This window comes from Athalia rosae, chromosome 7 (assembly GCF_917208135.1).
Source record: "Athalia rosae chromosome 7, iyAthRosa1.1, whole genome shotgun sequence".
NCBI classification, from domain to species: Eukaryota; Metazoa; Arthropoda; class Insecta; order Hymenoptera; family Athaliidae; genus Athalia; species Athalia rosae.
The window spans coordinates 4,715,650-4,733,562 of record NC_064032.1 but is presented as its reverse complement, the minus strand read 5'-3'; the positions used below and the strand labels follow the sequence as shown (position 1 = coordinate 4,733,562).

The 17,913-nt window shown below is 37.6% G+C and overlaps 6 protein-coding genes across 19 annotated transcripts in view; 4 read left to right on the top strand and 2 right to left on the bottom strand.

Annotated features, from left to right (window-relative positions):
• Positions 1-152: 152 nt before the first annotated feature.
• LOC105686705 (60S ribosomal export protein NMD3) lies at positions 153-2,932 on the top strand. Its single transcript, XM_012401822.3, has 11 exons — positions 153-371; positions 440-574; positions 646-796; positions 883-1,017; positions 1,131-1,239; positions 1,335-1,485; positions 1,572-1,714; positions 1,789-1,940; positions 2,027-2,142; positions 2,272-2,454; positions 2,566-2,932. The coding sequence occupies exons 1-11, from the start codon at positions 322-324 to the stop codon at positions 2,756-2,758; spliced, it is 1,518 nt and encodes a 505-aa protein (XP_012257245.1). The 5' UTR covers positions 153-321; the 3' UTR covers positions 2,759-2,932.
• Positions 2,933-3,104: 172 nt separating this feature from the next.
• Positions 3,105-6,022, top strand: LOC105686634 (sphingomyelin phosphodiesterase-like). Its single transcript, XM_012401688.3, has 8 exons — positions 3,105-3,553; positions 3,727-4,034; positions 4,113-4,496; positions 4,563-4,735; positions 4,819-5,019; positions 5,103-5,454; positions 5,530-5,720; positions 5,811-6,022. The coding sequence occupies exons 1-8, from the start codon at positions 3,475-3,477 to the stop codon at positions 5,944-5,946; spliced, it is 1,824 nt and encodes a 607-aa protein (XP_012257111.2). The 5' UTR covers positions 3,105-3,474; the 3' UTR covers positions 5,947-6,022.
• Positions 4,983-7,641, bottom strand: LOC105686772 (ubiquinol-cytochrome-c reductase complex assembly factor 1). Its single transcript, XM_012401938.3, has 7 exons — positions 7,490-7,641; positions 7,115-7,333; positions 6,896-6,968; positions 6,658-6,824; positions 6,394-6,588; positions 6,188-6,318; positions 4,983-5,240 (listed from the first exon to the last, which is right to left on the bottom strand). The coding sequence occupies exons 1-6, from the start codon at positions 7,523-7,525 to the stop codon at positions 6,235-6,237; spliced, it is 774 nt and encodes a 257-aa protein (XP_012257361.2). The 5' UTR covers positions 7,526-7,641; the 3' UTR covers positions 4,983-5,240; positions 6,188-6,234.
• Positions 7,641-12,678, top strand: LOC105686520. 2 transcript variants are annotated; one of them, XM_020850632.2, is made up of 8 exons: positions 7,641-7,765; positions 8,619-8,966; positions 9,058-9,465; positions 9,579-9,756; positions 9,848-9,988; positions 10,074-10,231; positions 10,337-11,534; positions 11,624-12,678. In XM_020850632.2, the coding sequence occupies exons 2-8, from the start codon at positions 8,622-8,624 to the stop codon at positions 12,337-12,339; spliced, it is 3,144 nt and encodes a 1,047-aa protein (XP_020706291.2). In that variant the 5' UTR covers positions 7,641-7,765; positions 8,619-8,621; the 3' UTR covers positions 12,340-12,678. The 2 variants fall into 2 exon arrangements, with proteins under 2 accessions (XP_020706291.2, XP_048513942.1); XM_048657985.1 differs by lacking the exon at positions 7,641-7,765 and having other exon boundaries at positions 8,587-8,966.
• Positions 9,717-17,913, bottom strand: part of LOC125501667 — an 18,174-nt gene continuing 9,977 nt past the window's right edge. For 2 of the 7 annotated variants that reach the window (XR_007279274.1, XR_007279273.1), the window contains exons 7-8: positions 11,560-11,830; positions 9,717-9,978 (exon numbers count right to left, since the gene is read on the bottom strand). The gene's annotated coding sequence lies outside the window, so the exon portion shown is untranslated. The other 5 variants (XR_007279278.1, XR_007279279.1, XR_007279276.1 and 2 more) reach the window with 5 other exon arrangements.
• LOC105687880 (tetraspanin-18) overlaps positions 13,092-17,913 on the top strand; it is an 18,478-nt gene continuing 13,656 nt past the window's right edge. For 4 of the 7 annotated variants that reach the window (XR_002305491.2, XR_007279272.1, XM_020850815.2 and 1 more), the window contains exon 1: positions 13,796-14,215. The gene's annotated coding sequence lies outside the window, so the exon portion shown is untranslated. Of the gene's footprint in view, positions 13,229-13,795; positions 14,216-16,467; positions 16,492-16,560; positions 16,677-17,913 lie in introns of those variants that run through there. The other 3 variants (XM_048657990.1, XM_048657991.1, XM_020850780.2) reach the window with 3 other exon arrangements.

Here is a 17,913-nt window from a genome sequence, read left to right as displayed (position 1 = left end):
CATGTCGACAACGGTATGAGTCGATGGTATGCAGTTTGCGAAACACTGTACGGCTATCCTATGAACTAGCATACTAGTTTGTTTGTCATGTCGTGCCATCTCTGCAATACAAATTCAAACTTCTAACAACAAAAGTAACTTCTTGGGTAACTTCGTTGACGGAAGCAGACACAAGATCCTATATTCTTCAATCAACGGTAACTTCTTCAACACGTGCGCCTGTATTTGGAGTCTTTAAACTACTTTTACATTATTTTTCCCAGAAAAGTAATTTACGTGGATGATTTTTATGAAAATAAAAACCACAAGACAATAGGAGCAATGGAATATATTGAGGAAGCAGATATCCACAAGGATATTGTGGCCCAAATGTATGTAGATGAAATATCATTTTAACCAAAAAACCACTCACACTGAAGTTTTGTTATGTATTTTTCAGCTTGTGCTGCGAATGTGGAGTACCGATAGCACCGAACCCAGCAAATATGTGCGTTGCATGCTTACGAACTAGGGTTGACATCACCGAAGGAATTCCAAAGCAAGCAACTTTGCATTTCTGCAAAGGATGTGAGAGGTAAGAAGACCTGTTGCAGAGGTTGATAAGAAGGTTCCGCTGCTATTGATACGGATGAAATTGCTTAACAGGTACTTGCAACCTCCTGCAGAATGGATACCAGCTGCTTTAGAATCTCGGGAGCTGTTATCCCTGTGTTTGAAGAAATTGAAAGGACTCAGTCGTGTTAAATTAGTAGATGCAGGATTCATTTGGACAGAACCCCATTCGAAGAGACTCAAGGTGCAATTGTATACATTTGCTGCCCAATCATTAATCGATTAGTTTATTTGGTACCGCATATACTTTATTCAAATATTTAAAATCAGGTGAAATTGACCGTGCATGCCGAAGTGATGGGAGGTACCGTTTTGCAACAAGTATTTGTTGTGGAATATGTAGTGAGTGGACAGATGTGCGATGACTGTCATCGCAGTGAGGCTCAAGATTATTGGCGTGCATCGGTATGTTTGATATTTACTGTTCAATAAGAATTTCTTTGTAGAACAGTTATTATTTATGAATTACTGCTGTACACTTATTTTCTTCAGGAATGGTATAGTTCTGTTTTTTTTAGGTACAAGTTCGACAAAAGGCAATCAATAAAAAAACATTCTTTTACTTAGAGCAGCTGATTCTAAAGCACAAAGCCCATGATCAAACGTTAGGCATCAAGCCTATCCACGGTATGGACATAGAATCCTAATATATTATTTTATCACGTGCTGGTTTCAGTATTTGTCCAAATGATGTCGATTAATGAAATATTTTTCTCGTTTAGATGGGCTAGACTTTTTCTATGCTAATGAAAGTTCGGCTAGAAAGATGGTCGATTTTCTCACGGCAGTTCTACCCTGCAGATATCAACATTCTAAAAAATTAATTTCTCATGATATTCACAGTAATATTTATAACTACAAATTTACGTACAGGTAAGGGTATGATCAATCATAAATTATCTCAAAACTATAACTTTTTTGAAAAACTAATGTTTTTATCATTTTTTTTATTGTTACAGCGTTGAAATTGTGCCGATTTCGAAAGATAGCCTGGTGTGTCTACCCAAAAAACTAACTCAACATTTAGGGGGTATCAGTCCGATCTGTTTAGTTTACAGAACAACGAGTTGCCTTCATCTGATGGATGTTTCATCAGGACAAAGTAAGTGCCTGGCAATAGAATTGATATTGGCCATTCAACGAGAGCATTTTGGACTGACAAAAAATTTCCAACAGTTGCAGAAGTTAATGCTACCATTTATTGGCGATATCCATTCAACAGCATTTGTAACCCAAAACAGCTAACGGAGTATATAATAATGGACATTGAACCAATAAAAGATAGTGAGAAAAAAATTTTCCCTGGTCAAGGTGCGGTTTCTAACAAGGTGAAATCAATTGATTCCGTGGATTCGTATTTTAATTATAATCGCGCTTAGTTCTTATCTTTATTTTTTCTTTCTCCATCTTACAGCACGTTGTAGCGGATGTATGGATTGTCAAAGCTTCGGAGTTGGGAATAAATGAGAACACCATTCATACACGAACCCATCTAGGGCATGTTTTAAAACCTGGGGATTCTGCGCTAGGGTATGTTCCCCTAGTTCTTAATTTTAGTTAACAATTGGCCTTTTTTTCATCAATTAAAATCAAATAAATATTTTTCCCTGTACTATTTTGAATTGTAGATAAATTGTTCATAATAAATTGTTATTTCAGGTATGCTGTAGGCGACAGCAACATAAATGACATGCATTTTGAGAAACTGAATCGAGATATCATCCCAGATGTTATCATAGTAAAGAAATTCTACGGATACGATAAATCTGCCCGTCGCCGCGCCAGAATATGGAAGCTCAAGCATTTGGCTGAAGAAGTTGTCAGCATGAGTACCGAAAATAAGTAGGTTTTTTTTTCCTGATTTTATTGTATTCGGTTCGTTACGGTCGAACTACGTCTTTGATATGTACACAAAACGCGTTAATTCAATGCTATATCAAAAAATCTTTACAGTGAGTACAACGAGTTCCTGGACGAGTTAGAAGAAGACCCAGAGATGAGGCAGAATATAAATATATTCCGAGATAGTAGTAAGCAAATCCCAGTGGATACGGACGAAATAGACCCGACCATCCCACAAATTACGTTGGAAGAAATGCTCGATGATCTTGTGATCGATGACGCTGATATGGCAGAGGTTTACTAGCCATAACGACGCGATCCTTGTTTCATAAAATATACACAGTTTAAAAATGGGCGTAGAGTAACTGTTGAATGTAATCAAGATATTCAGTGGAAAATAAAAATTCAATGGCCCAATCAACTGTTCGCACGAATTTATAAATGTCATGCTGGAATAAAATCTCAGCGAATTGTAAAACTCGTTTCTTTTTTCTCGTTCAACATGAAAACAATAGTGGCAGGAATTTTTGTATAAAAATCATAATAATCATGTCCGCGAACGATTCATAACCGGTATTTCTTGTCCAATGATTTCTTCATGAATTTTATTATCTTACACCTGAATATCTATTCACGAAATGTTTTTTGGAAACGTTCAGATACAACGAGTGATAGCGGGAAAACACACGGCACACATGCCTGCATTTGAAGTTTTCGTAATCATACTAACGTATGACGTGAGTGAAGTTAAATGATCGATAAAATATAATCATTATGTTGACGTGATAACAATATTTATCACGGTTTTGCACGGACAGGTGGTACTATCAATTTGAAAAATCATCAAATTGGGTCGTGTTAGTAACATGATATGTTATGAAGGTAGAATAAAGGTGCAGAAGTAGTTGTGCACAAGGCTATATAACTTCATTCGAAGAATTAATCAGTGTCATATCATTAGTCAAGTCCTGGGTATTGGCGATCATATTAAGCCCAGATTTCACACCATCTCGTAACACCATGAGGCTGTTAGTGGTGTATATTGCAATTGCAACAACCCTTTTATTTGAGGGTGCTGCATCAAGTGCTTTGACAGAAGGTATAGTAATTTGATATGTACATTCATTTATTGCTAAAGTAAGAAAATTGATTTATCTGCTTATTTTAAAAACTCACCAAAGATAGTTGGATGCACGTGACGAAGTCTTTTGATACCCGAATATGCCAATTGTTGATTATCTCCAGTTTGTATACCATATTTTTTTGTGTCAGAGCATCTGTTGGCAGCGATTACAAATGAAATGGAAAAATGGATGAAGTTTGAAGAGCCCCGAACACTCGAAGAGCGTCTCAGTGAAATAGCTTTGCCAAATCCACTGCGGCTCAGTGAGGTTGAGAGTTTTATCGATGAAAGAGCAAATGTTATGTGCTCCGTATGCAAATCCCTGGTAAAAGTCATCATGGGTTACCGAAGGAATGGCATGGATGAGAAAAAAATAAAAAATGTTGTCATCGAGCTCTGCACTAAATTGAATCTACAGACAGAAGCTGTTTGTAGAGGAATTATTGAATTGAATGTGGTCAGTGCTCCTCAAAGACGAATGTTTCAATGCACTTTTGTGGTTTATGAGCTTACCCATGAGAATTTTTTGTTATAGCCTATCATCATGTACGTTATAGACAACAGACCAGATCTAGCAGCAGAATCTTTCTGTGGTGTAGCTTTGCAGAAAAATTCCTGCAGCCTAGAAGATGAGCAATTTGAATGGACAATCGATGTGGATGATGAAAGTTTGCAGTACATAAAAACAAATAAGAGCGATGAAACCATCAAAATTGTTCAAATATCTGATTTTCATTATGATCCAAAGTATGAACCTTACGGTAACGCCGACTGTCGTGAACCTACGTGTTGTCGTAAAGGACAGAATACAACAAATACCAGTGGAAAAGTAGCTGGATATTGGGGTGACTATAATGATTGTGATGTACCCTGGCATGCAATTGTAAACATTATCGATCAGATCAAGGAGCACGAACAAGTAGGTGTTGAATGTTTCTGATAGATTTGAAATTGGCCATACCTTAGATCACGTAACTTATTTCAGGATATTTCATATATTTACTATACTGGCGACATCATAGATCACGGTGTTTGGGAAACTACGCGAGCTACAAATATCGAAAGTATAAGTAAGAGCTACCACAAATTGTACGAAACTTTTGGGTCAGTGCCTATTTATCCTGTTCTCGGAAACCATGAACCCAATCCAATGAACGAGTGAGTTCAAAGAAATGTCTCAACCACCTATTTTGAATAATTTGGTCGGTGTACAATTAAACTCACGTATTTGTTTCATTCAGATTTGCACCCCCAGATGTTACGCAGGATAACTTATCTACATCATGGCTCTATAAAATGCTAGCTAATCTTTGGATTCGTTTTGGCTGGTTGCCAGAGTCTACTCGTTCGACGATACTTCAAGGTGGTTTTTACACAGTTTCTCCAAAAAAAGGATTCAGGATCATTGCTATCAATAACAACCTATGTTATATTTACAATTGGTGAGTGATCTCTGACATAACAGAAACTACAACAACAAACAATAAATGATGGATTAGTTGAAAATTTACCGATTACACTTCAGGTGGGTATTATATGAGCCAAAAGATCCCAGTGGTCAGCTAAAATGGCTAGTGGAAACTCTTCTAAAAGCCGAAAGTGACGGAGAGTATGTGCACATCCTGACTCATATGCCGCCAGGAGATCACTCTTGCCAATTCACCTGGAGTAGAGAATACCGCAAAATTATGAACAGATTTGCACACATCGTAGTAGCTGAATTCAATGGTCACACGCACAATGACGAATTTCGCGTGATTTATGATTTGAAAAATACAACCGAGGCAATCAGAGTGGCTTGGAACGGCGGTAGTGCCACAACTTACAGCAATGTGAATCCGAACTATAGAGTGTACACCGTGAATGCCGACACATACGTAAGAAAGATTTTATAAGGCCCAAGAGTGAGAGGTCTAAGGAGAGTAGGTCTATTTTCTATTTTCTTGTTACAGCAAGTAGAAGACGCAGACACCTGGATCTATAATTTAACTCTGGCTAATGAGACGCCGGACAAAAATCCAGTTTGGTTTAAATCATATTCTTTCAAAGAAGAGTACGAACTTGATGACCTTTCACCCACATCTATGAATGATCTGGTTCATCGTATGGCCCGTAATAATTCGATCCTGAACACTTATTACGCGTAAGTTTGACTGCTAACCAAATAGAGTATAAAATAAAACCCCGTTCGGTTTACCTTCACATAAAATATGATTGATTGTTATTTCTGCAGAAACTATGTTAAGCAAGGTGATCCTTCATTAGAAAGTGGCTGCAGTGAGAGTTGTCTCGCGACTCAATTATGTGATATCGTAACTTCAGCAGTACATGATTCTACCCAGTGCGATTACTTTACCAACTTGAACTAATACATAAAATTTCCACGTGAAAACATGCACGCTTTATGTATGTATCAAAGAATAAAAACTTGAAACTATAAATCAAGAAACTTGCACATCTATCATTTAGTTGTAATTATTGCCACATTATCAAAATAATGCCTCACTCCTCAGAATTATTTACTAATATGTACATATACTATACACGCGTGTATTCACGCACATGTAACAGAAAAAAAAACAGTTAAAATAATAACCAATTTGTACATACATTGGGATCTCCTATGCGATATAAAATTGTAATCAGTTAAAGAAGCACTACTTGATATCGGGAAGAGGTAGCCACTTGATATTTGGTTGCCACATTATATCCTCGCCGGATAAACTGTCCAAGTATTGAATCTGAAATATGATATTAATTTTGAGTAAAGACAAACATTAAGCACGGTTCAATTAATGATTGGGTCAAATAATTACCTGTTTTCTGACGTAGAGCACAAGCTTTTCCACGTACTCAGGATTATTGCACTCCAATTGAAATATTCGTCTCCATATTGCTCCCGCTAAGATTTTATCATCTCCGTTAACACCTTCGTCGTATCCTATTATAGCGCAATTGAATTGATCAGACAATTCCTTCACATGCTTTCTGAGACCCGATGAATTGTCAGGCTGAAATAATGCAAATGGTAAATCGATATTCGGAACCAGCGATTTAATATACATTTCTCAATAACTTACCCATAAAATTTTAGCTCTAGTAGCCACATCAGCCCACATTGCTTCGATCATACTGTTTCTAGTGTATTTACCATCTTCCCCCTCTGCCATTGTTCGTACCATGAGCATCCAAATATGTAGCTCAGTGATTAAAAACCATGTGAAAAATGTGTCTGCCAGTTGGAATTCTAAGAGTGGAAAATAGAATACAATATGGATAAAAATTTTATTCTGCTCTGACTTGGACTTTAAATCTTACCTGCTATAAACTTTCTATATTCGATATGATTCTGTATCGACTCATATAAGTAAGTGCCAGACCGCTTCAGTTTCTGCAAATAACAACAAAATAAGAACAATAATGTTGTTATCATCATAGCCGTAGCTGTTGAAAAATTTATCTGAACTCACTTATAGAAGCCTCACACCTCTATTCTATGGGTGATGAAATCAGTTACCTAAATGGGTAAATACTTACAGATTGATTAAACCAAAACAAGTTGTACTTCTTCATCATTTTCTTGACGAATCCTGGTTCAGAGACTGCTTGCTGCGCTGCAGATACACGTGACATTGTTTGGGTATGAACAGTCCTTGTGAAGGATGTCGATGCGGTTCGCTGTGCTGGTTCCAGAATGAATGAGGCTGGGGTGAATTGAGACAGGGTGGATCGTGTAGTGAGCAGGAACGTGGCGACCTTGAATAATAAGTTGAAGAAAGGGGTAAAGAGAAATATATAATTTGAACAGTGTTCATTAGAGCTAGTTCTTATTGTTAAATAGAGGTACTTCCTCCTTGGAAAATTTTATCCACGTTATAGGTTACTGAAGTGAAATTTTTGGAGAATACCCACCCGCTGCAACGAAGATCTTTTAGATAACGAATTCATTTTCTCATTTATTAAATTCACTATTATTCAGTATAAAATAATCCAAATAATCTGACGAACATTGGCGACTACTGCTGCATCGTGAGACGAAGTGCTGCCTATTTATTTCCGGCAAACGGTGAACGTTAGAACTTCGTCTAAAAATGGAGGTCAGCAAGTAATGAACTATATGGATTATAGTATTTATCTTATATTTCTCAGTTATTTTATTACGGAGTCATCTAGCGTGGATAAAATTTGGTAAATATAATTATATTAGAAATGCGTTTGGTGAATTTTCCAACCGATGAACTGATTTAAATACTTTAAATCGAAGGAGAGACATGCCATGTTTTTGGCCCCCTTAGATAAAGGGGAATTCCGAAGATTTTCCTAACAGATTCGATTTGATTTATAAGAACAAGAAAGTAATGATTTACACACGTTTACCAAACTCTGTTCAAGTTTTTTTCAAACGTCATTCCTACTAGCTCGTGATTCATTAACTCTGCACGTTATCAACTTCGTCGATGGACCATATAGGTGTACCCTTACAATCCAAAACCCATGCCTTTTAGTTTCTATGGCATCTGTTTTTTGTTGACTCAGAACTGATTTCACAGCTACCTCTTATTTGTCAGACTTATGAGATATCTTTTCATTTATTCGTCAACAACGAAACTGAAGGATACACACAAATCTTGCTGTAAAGTTCAAAAAAATGCAGAACCTAGTTTGAAGGTAGTTTCAACGATCGTCAGTCCTCACATGCCCTCCTTAGGCAAATATGTTATTTGTTCCATGTACCATGTACCATGGTTATTGTTATCAGAAAGATTCTCACCTTTGATTATGTTTATGGATATCTACTAATGTAGTAAAATATTACAAGATTATTAAATGTCAGAATAAACTACTTGTAACCGTAAAGCTTTGGAGCCATGTGATATCAAGGTCGGGATTACAATAGCGTGGATAGGGTGGTAATTGATTAGACTTTGGTTCACCTTGTTCGGCCATGGTGATGAGTTATTTGCACAGATTTATATTCTGCTCTTGGATATTCAAAAATAGGCCGTGTCCTCTAGCATTAAAATTATTGCGCTCGTTTCAGAAAATGAAGACTGTTAAGCAGAAAGCTAAAACAAAGAAGAACACTCCTAGATTTGGTAGGGTAAAATTCTCGAACAAAGATTCTTCAAATACTACTGGACCTGATTTGTCACAATTGCGTAAGCCTATAGACATCAGTGTGTCGAGTTTAATACAAGTCACTAAATTGCTCGAGACTGGAGGAGATGAGGTCCAGAGCGTTCTTGCTTATGAATGCGACGTTATTTACGAGTGCAGAATCTGCCGCAGCTTGTTCAGAAGCCTGGCCAACTTTATTTCCCACAAACGAGTGTACTGTACAGAAAAATTCAATGTTACACTTTGCAAAAAAACTCGCAAGGATCATACCGTAAGTTTATAACATGATTTTGCACCCAATTTTTATTTTCTTCCCATGATTGTTTTTTACATTCTGTTATAACGTAAGGAACTGCTTCCAGATATCCGAAGCGACGTTTGTTGAAGATCCTAGATCAATCGGGGATATTGGAACACAGGAGCATGATAATAGCATGAGAATACTGCGCAGTCAAGCCACTAGGAGCCTTCCAAAGAAAGATCTGACATCTGTTATTCACATGCTTCAGGAAAAACGAAACGATGATATTGATGAGAGTGATGACATTTCATTGAGTGCCAACAATGAGATTCGTAAGACTAGGTTGAAAAGTCTTCATGCTCCCACTCGAGCACACTCTGCCTCTGAAAAAGATCGAGTGCCACAGCAAATTGTCCTTGAACCAATAAATACGAGTAAAACTGCTGTTTATCAGACTGCCACCCAGCCAACATCATCGTCGTTAACATCAGAACACAACCGTATAACTGCTGATTTGATGAAAGCTCAGGTAAAAATTAAGAATCAATGATGTGTTCTTGGAGACAACTCATAAGAAACCATGTTATAGTTATTGGTGAATGATTTAATGCGTTAAGTGTTCGTTTCTTTAATTTTTTTAAGATAATGGAACTGCAAGAAATGATTGGCAAAAAAACTGCGATTCTTAATCCAGAAGGTTCTTCTGTGATTACGAATCAAATCGAAAAAAATAATGATGGGTCACAAATCAATGGCAGTGAGGATGATGAGGCATCAGTTCCAAACACACAAGACTCTCGTAATTTGGTGTGTTCAGTATGTAAGTATGACATATTCCAACGCTCACTTACACTCTCTGAAATTCTCGAATTTTGATTGATAATTTTCACAACATCCTTTACGTATTCAAGGTAACGCAAAGTTTGCTACAAGAAAGACATTAACCTTCCATATGAAATCACTTCATCTTGCATATCGAACATGGTATCCATGTCCTTGCTGCACTAGTGCGTTCGTCAATCCCTGGAGTGTGTACCGTCATCTGTGCAAAGGTAAATATGCTCACTTAGTGTTGTGAAAGATTATAGATCGTGATTGATGATGTTTCAACATTTTTAATGGAATTATTATTCGCAGTGCATAGGAAATCGAATGAGCAGGTGAGAAGGTTGCGAGCTCAGATACAAGAGAAAGCATTCCGAAAAGAAACTACTGGTGCTGAGGATATAGAGAAAGAAAATGCCTTGATCAAATCATCTGGCACAGGAAATCAGCAAACAGGCAATGATGCACAGGTGCAGTAATTTCATCTACTCTCGAAAATACGTTATGAGGCAATGAGTAATTGGTATTGGATTCAATAAACCACAAGCTGATAACCGTTATTTTTTTATTCACAGGACTGGATGGAAACTTTTGAGCTTGACCTCGATTTTCAGCGCTGTGGAGGTTGCGGACGTCGATTTGATAGAAAAGCAGCACTGAGTTCGCATTCTCAAATATGCCAAAAGCGAATAGCTGCCTGTAATGAACTAGCTGCAGCTAATAAAGCCAAAAAGTTACCAAAAACGCCCTCCTCCGAAAGCATCTCAGACGTCGATAACGCCTCACTTAAAGAGACGATGGAAAAATTGGCAATAAGGTCTCAAAGTCATAAGAAACAACTCTCTCGCCTGAACGATAAAAGAATTACCATGGGTTCGGCAAGGGCGAGTTTCACTGAAACACCTGCTGAAGTTACTGATACGAATGAAACGTCAATTCGAGTAGAGAATGTCTCCAGAATCAGTGATGCTGATTGGGAAATGATGGACACTAATACGGATAAAATTCCAATGAGCAGAATTTCGGCTTTACCTAATCTTGATTCGCTAGCCACAGATGTGAACACCATAACGCCTGCGGAAAATATATCGCTTCTTACAACAATACCTGATTCTCCTGAAATTATATTCACAAGCATCGATGAAGCCAGAACAGTCGCAGTCAGTTTTGGTACCAAAAAGAGGAAAGTGTCTCTCATAAATAACTCTAAGGACAGTCATGCAGGAATAGGTCAGTCTTCGGTCTCAGCAGAGAGTCTCAATTCCGTTGGAAGCTTGTCGAATAACGGAAATGAAATCAAAATAGATCATATAACGGTGATGGAGAACAGGATAGCAACAATAGCAAACCTGCGTAAATTGCAGTGCTTACCATGTCATAGAAAATTCACGTCAATGACAAACTTGCGCAGGCACATGGCAATCCACATCGGATGGAATCGATACCGCTGTCGGCTCTGCGACTTTAAATGTTTTGCCAAATGCGATTGCGTAGCGCATTGTAATAAAATGCATGACGCTAAAAACACCCGAGCCATAATTGCAGATATGGTAGTACAGATTCCCCCAGACCAAGATGCTCTGTCCAAAGAAATCGTAATGGATATCCCCAATTCTTACGACGTTAATTCAGATTTGGAAGTGATTGAAGTCACCGACCCCTCACCGATATTGGTAGATGTTACCGAGAGTTCATCCAGTTTTAATGATACTACTACTCCACTCGATACATCTAAAGAACTCAATAATGCATCAGATGATAAATCCAGTCCTGGTAAGAATTTGTTATCTCACTTTACCTTGGAAATTTTTGAATGTTTTGATAGAATTTTTTTCTCATAGAGACTTTTGTCTATTCCTCAGATGGCAAACAGCTGGAGGAAAAATTTGACGATGAGGGAAAATCACATGAATCACGTAGCAGATTGGACACAGACCCAGATCTCCGCAAGATGGTGATGGAGGTGATCTTTGGTACTTCAGAAGTTGATTCAAAATCCGCAGCGAAGAGCGAGTCTCGAAATCCGAGTCCATCAGAATCTGGAAGTTGTCACTCCACGGCCAGCTCACCTGCAAAATCGAACGAGAGTCAAGAGTCAATATCTTCTAATAACGATAGCTTGGGCCAGAGCGATGTTAGTGCCAGTAAGCTAGAGGAAAGTCGTCCTCAACGTCCCACTCGCAATCGCGTTAAGCCCGTCAATGAAGATTTTATTTACGATTTAAAGGAAGTGATTCGAAAGGAATCTGCCATTAACAGAGCGGCGGCGATCGCTGCTCAAAAAGTGTGGAAAAAAAAACAATTAAATCAAGTGCAGCAAGTGCAGCAAGCGCATCAAAGTGCTGCAGACAACGAATATAGTGGAGAGAGTAAATTAGAAACAGAAGTCCCTGAACTGCAAAAATTATCAACGGCATGTAAATTATCTTCCTCAGCATGTGAAGGAAAAGGCGAATCGAATAGTTACACTACTAAATTCTCTTTGAGACAGGCCGAAGTTAAATTGCATTCTCTAAATGAGAGCGCAACAAATGAAATCATGAAAAGTACGAAAATCTCAGTTTCTAGCCAGAAATGAAATTCATTCCACCCCGTACTTTTTAATCAATTTCGAACGCTAATCCAGTTATATTTCGATGAATTTATTGAGTTGTTTGATTTTGGAATTCTTCGAAAACTCTGTTCAACTTTACTGACAGAGACTTGAAAAATGATGGAGAATTCTATTTGATATATCGGTGAAGTTTGGAGTAACGTGATTATGGGCGATAATTCTAACAGAATATCGAAATAATGGGATTTCACTCATCCCTATAATTGAAACGGAGTTAAAAAATAAAAATTTCAAATGTATGTATCACAGATGTATAAAATACAGGTGTATGTTGTATTTTAGAATAATATACGTTTCCGATTACACAAATATTTTTGTATTCTGACAGCGGGCAGATCCATCGAAAAATTGTCCAGCGTGCAACCAAATTCTTTGTCAACTCTGCGCCGATCTATAAAGAAGATCTGTCTTATCACCAGTCAGTTAAAAGGAGTGAGCTGATCTTGAACTTGCATTTTGTTTACTAAAAGAGAAAAAAATAGCATCTATCTCCAAGGTCTCACCGCACAAATGCGACTGTATCAAAATCGCGTCCGTCTGAAAATAACAAGAAGCTAAAGGCTTGGAAAAGCCCTACTTAAATACATTGGATAGCTTTCGCGGCGTCCGTTCACGTAAGATACAAATACTCGAGCGTTATTTTCGCGTTATTTTTAACTCGCGTATTTCGATTCCGATCTAAAAATCAACTCAAAGTTTCGAGTTGCCTCTTCTATTCGGTATTCTACCAGTCCACAACAACCACCTGTAGTCCGACATCCCATTGTCCTTGTCGAATTGCATGTGTTAATTATGAATTGCAAATTGTGATTTCCACTCTCCGGTAGATTCTTCTCACCGCCTCTTTAGGTCGGTAAGTATCTAATTATAAATCATTACTTCATCAATGACATACCACCTATTCGATATGAATTACAATACTCATTCTTATGCATTCTGTGCCATTTTGATTGATCAGCTTCCTATTTGATAACGTTGCAAAATTTGAATTCAGCAGACATTTCGTTTGCCGTACAAAGTTTTCCCGTCGTATTTATAAAAAGTTTTCAACAAACATTTTCACATCGATTCAACGAATAATTTGGCATTCTACTCGTGAAAAATTTGATTTTTTCTATTGGTTTTTTTTCATAAACATATTCTAATTGCTCCAACTGAACGCTCATTACGTGGAAGGGAATTCCACAAGATTTGAACTTCGTTTTAGATTTTTTCAACGAGTTCTAAAAAGCTTTTCTCAAAGACTTTTGTAGTTTTACAACGAGGACACCGTGTGTATGATTATCCCCGGTTTCGTCCTCGGCGTCGCGGCGTCGGCGTCTGCAGCAAGTTGTTCTAAAAAGTTTACTGCACATCGTCGTCGGTTGGTGTCGTCCCGTCAGTTAAAGTTCGGTATTCAGTTTTAGTCGCGCCGAGGCATCCGTCGAGGAGGGCTGCAACAAATTTGCGCGCGATAAGACGGGCGGCAAAACGCGAATGTGCGTGAAAGGCAGACTTGTTGAAGAAGGCAAAAAAAGGGAAAAATCAACCGGGACGCGACGTTCTGAAATTGTGAAATTTTATACAATCGACATTAAAGCGGCGTTGTTAAAACCGTTTCTGAAACGAGGGAGATGATCTGGACCGTTGTCAGTGATGCTGCGCAGACACTGTGATACTTTATAAAAATAAATAACACGATTTATCGTGAATATTGAAGTGTAATCGTGTGTGAAGAAAAAGAAAACAACTTGGCGGGCTACTTGTAAAGATAGTGCAATAAATTATCATTGACATTATAATCACCATCGCGTTTTTCGGGGAATAAATTATAACTCAACGGTCTCCGTCGATATTCGTGGTAAGGTTTTACATGCGAACATTAATTAGACTATACTTTATAGATATTTACTTTGGATTCGAACCAATAATACTGCATAAAACGATCAGAGACTGTTGCGAACATTTTACGCTCATTATCAAACCGAGTTCCATTTCATCTATCCATAAGTTGCTTCCACCAAGAGTACAACGAAAATGTTCGATTCTTTTTCTCTGTAAATATTATCATTTCAAATTTCTTCGCACTTCGCAATGCAGAACAGTTCTGATGATACATTTTTTTTTTTTTTTACCTCGCGCATTTGAATGCAACAGAGAATTTTTTTTACTCAATCTTATCGTATCACTTTAGCGTTGCGAACTTCAACCTCATGATTTTTCGGCCGTTGATTACGTCTCTCAATTAAACTAGGTGATACACGTATAATATTCGACAAACCCCAGTGTTCTCTGATTACAATATTCAATGGCAGCTATACCACTTGTTACTACCGAGAACGTAAACCGACACGTTTCAAGACGTCTTTTTCTATTCCTCTTTTCATTTTTCGTTTTCCTGCGCAAGTGTATTTTCAAATAATTGCAACAGTAAATAGACATACGTACATGCTTACTTATATTCATTATACGCAGTCGCAGGATGCTGTACGGCAAGATCATATCAATTAAATTGGCTTCAATATGGGCACAGACCCGATAGCGTGTGCAGTATGTAAAAAGATACGTTTCTCACTCGGTAATCGCATGTGGCCGTTACTTTTTTCTCTGCCTCTTTTTTTTTTTTTTTTTTTTTTTTCAACTTTTTCATCACGAATTTAAACGAGAATCGGTTTGAAAAATCTCCTCGATCCATTTTTCATTACGATAAGTACGACAGTTATGACGAATACCGGTGGGACGTGTTATAACGTTGAAATTTGAGACCACAATTTTCTTCGGAATATACGCATACTTTCCCGGTTCAGATTTCCTCGAGTTTCTTTGAAAAGTAGCGAAGAGTACACACGGTTCATTGTGCAGTAGTATTCAGCAATTACAGTTGCCGTGTACGACGCTTTTACTGCTTGCATGTACTCATAACTATTTATGCCTATATTAGTTATTCTACAGTTATATGTATACGGTTAATAACTACCGACTCTGTACATATCGTATATACGCGTATACGTATATGTATATAATGTACATACTTACATGTATATACTATTAATAAGTATATAGATAGTAAACAAGTATTACAGATATATGATAATCTTGTTCATTGGATCCTAGCTTCGACTTTTAATAGTATGGCGTGCGAGGATGGATTTCATTGTCAAATACCGGCTGTGTACGCTCACAGTTTTCTACGGTAATCGTAAAAAGAGAAAAAGAAAGAAATAAATAAACAACATAACAGATCGATCGATTGGAGATCCTTTTTTTTCAACATGTGAAGCCATGTGTGATGAAAGGTTACAGGTATACCACCTCTGGTTAACAATCGATGATGAAATCGTTCGCGGTAACCTTGAATTTCAGCAATACTTTTTTTTTTACAAATCAACGGTCATCCTATGTTCTTTCGTTCGAGTTGTTTTTTTTTTTTTTTTTTTTTTTTTTTTTCTTCTTATTTAATCCTTAGCTCTTATATTCGAATTTTGAATGCCCGGAGTAGCCGTATGAACGATTCCTTTAATCCGTGTGGACGTGATTCGTTGAAAGCAGTATTCTTCGTTCCTATTAAAACTTCTTTTCTAAAGGCACAAGCGAGTAGATTTTCATAAAACTAAGAGCTCCGGCCGCTATGCCTATTATTTAACTCACGCTTCGTCGACTACTCCGCTGCCGCTGTTCAATGTTCACATACAACATACGTATTACGTTGGACGTATATCACACACACACTGTTTTCTCAGTAGTATTTACAAACGCGAAGATGCGTAGAAATAGGCGTAGCTGTGTAGTATTGAAAAAAAAAATAAGTAATAAAAAAAAAAAAACAAACCCCACACGTAACGAACACGAAAAGCTCCTCTTCGCATGCATTAAATATACATAGAGTTGGAAGAAAAAAAAATAAATGAAAAAAAAAATAAAAAAAATTACACTCACAACCAGAAGTTGTATACTATTATACATGAAACATAAAACTTGACTGGCCTTCAGAATTCTACCGGTACTACACGTCCCCTCCTTGTCTTTTATAATACACCAAGTCCGTAAGGAATATCTTCTATAATGGAATGGAATGTCTGAGACGATCGGTATACTCGAGTATCGGAGGAGCTACAGAATTTGCGCGCGTGTGTGTTCGTAAGTTTTGTTTGTAAAATCTGAAATCGACCAGAAATTGGAGAGACATTTCAAGGCGTGTTGTAAGTGAAACAGAAAATGTGATTTCTATCGGCACTTGGAATGATTTCTGTTAGCACTTCGTGCGACTTATTAGCGACGACAATAAAGATGGAAACTGATCGTAAAGTCGATCGGAGAGTCAGGTGCGTTTGGAAACAAGCGAAGTGGAGTTGATATAATAGAGATGATATAATGTTATAAATTGTGCGGATGCTGGGCGCGAAGGGGATAGCGCATGCACCGCTTTTATAACGCGGTACGTGCTAACAACAACCGAGCTCGCGTGATGAAAAGGAAAAATTATGTATATTCGTCCGCATTATACGATCACGCGTGATGTAATGAACCTACGTAGACTGTATGTACCTCGCTCTCTTCAAAACCGTTGATCTTCATTTACCGACGATAAACGATTCGCAAAAGTTGATCTAAATTTAACATACGTATACGTATACATACGTATCATCGTTTTAAACATAAAATTCTCGACGCAAAAAATATCATTATTCGGAACAACGCACCGAGAATGTCGCTGGAAATTGCTCACTTACATGCGTTTTACTTTTACATAGGTTTCCAGGTACAAAAAAATAAAAAAATAATAATTTGCCACGCCGACGTTTTGTCGTACGGATAATTTGTGTCACGTGTATAAAACGACCGGTTGAAAACTAGAACGTTTACCGCAATACGCGTACGTCAACGTTTAAATTTTCAGCATCCATTATTCTTATTTTTCTCGTTATTTTTCACCGTTTATTGCACGAGTCTCGTATATACATGTATATACGTATATTGTTTCAGTAAAGCGGTATGTGACATTTACGTACAGCCACACGTGCATATATATCTATTTAAATATAACCGGTGATGCGTCAATTCAAATATTTGATTTTTAGTACGCGATAAGAAAAAAGAGGCAGATTCCGTTAACGTTGGAGCCTATTTTTTTTTTAACGTACGAGAGAAGAAAAAAACAAAAAATCACAAATCGAACGAGAATCCGGCGAGTGCTTTCATCCAGATCTTGGCTCTATCTTTCTTACGAATACACAAAAAGACTAATTATACGTTTCACCTTTTTTTTTTTTTTCGGCGTCGTGTATTTGCAGAATTTCAGCGCTCGTTCAATCGAGACCGTGACGCGTAATGGTAACGTGAGTTCGAAAGGCGAAAAGAACATCAAAATAATATCACGTCGATAGCGCAACAGTCATCGTAAAATCGTAACGACAATGAGGCCCCGAAAAGCGTTACAATAACTTCTCGAGAAATGAAGAGAAATATTATTCAAAACCGACGCGGTACGATAAAACGGAGAGAACGAGACAGGGGATTGAGCGAGTCACTGACTGGATGACAAACGGACGCGGGTCCCAT

Coding starts and splice junctions, on each gene's coding strand:
- LOC105686772 (XM_012401938.3), bottom strand. CDS start 7,525: ATGAATTCGTTATCTAAAAGATCTTCGTTGCAGCGG. Junction 6,969..7,114: donor TGTTTTGGTTTAATCAATCT/GTAAGTATTTAC, acceptor TGTTATTTGCAG/AAACTGAAGCGGTCTGGCAC. Junction 6,319..6,393: donor TGCTCTACGTCAGAAAACAG/GTAATTATTTGA, acceptor ATCATATTTCAG/ATTCAATACTTGGACAGTTT.
- LOC105686520 (XM_020850632.2), top strand. CDS start 8,622: ATGAAGACTGTTAAGCAGAAAGCTAAAACAAAGAAGAACACTCCTAGA. Junction 10,232..10,336: donor AAACAGGCAATGATGCACAG/GTGCAGTAATTT, acceptor TTTTATTCACAG/GACTGGATGGAAACTTTTGA. Junction 11,535..11,623: donor AGATGATAAATCCAGTCCTG/GTAAGAATTTGT, acceptor TCTATTCCTCAG/ATGGCAAACAGCTGGAGGAA.
- LOC105686705 (XM_012401822.3), top strand. CDS start 322: ATGGAATATATTGAGGAAGCAGATATCCACAAGGATATTGTGGCCCAA. Junction 797..882: donor CCCATTCGAAGAGACTCAAG/GTGCAATTGTAT, acceptor ATTTAAAATCAG/GTGAAATTGACCGTGCATGC. Junction 1,486..1,571: donor AACTACAAATTTACGTACAG/GTAAGGGTATGA, acceptor TTATTGTTACAG/CGTTGAAATTGTGCCGATTT.
- LOC105686634 (XM_012401688.3), top strand. CDS start 3,475: ATGAGGCTGTTAGTGGTGTATATTGCAATTGCAACAACCCTTTTATTT. Junction 5,020..5,102: donor CTATGTTATATTTACAATTG/GTGAGTGATCTC, acceptor ATTACACTTCAG/GTGGGTATTATATGAGCCAA. Junction 5,455..5,529: donor CCGTGAATGCCGACACATAC/GTAAGAAAGATT, acceptor TTCTTGTTACAG/CAAGTAGAAGACGCAGACAC.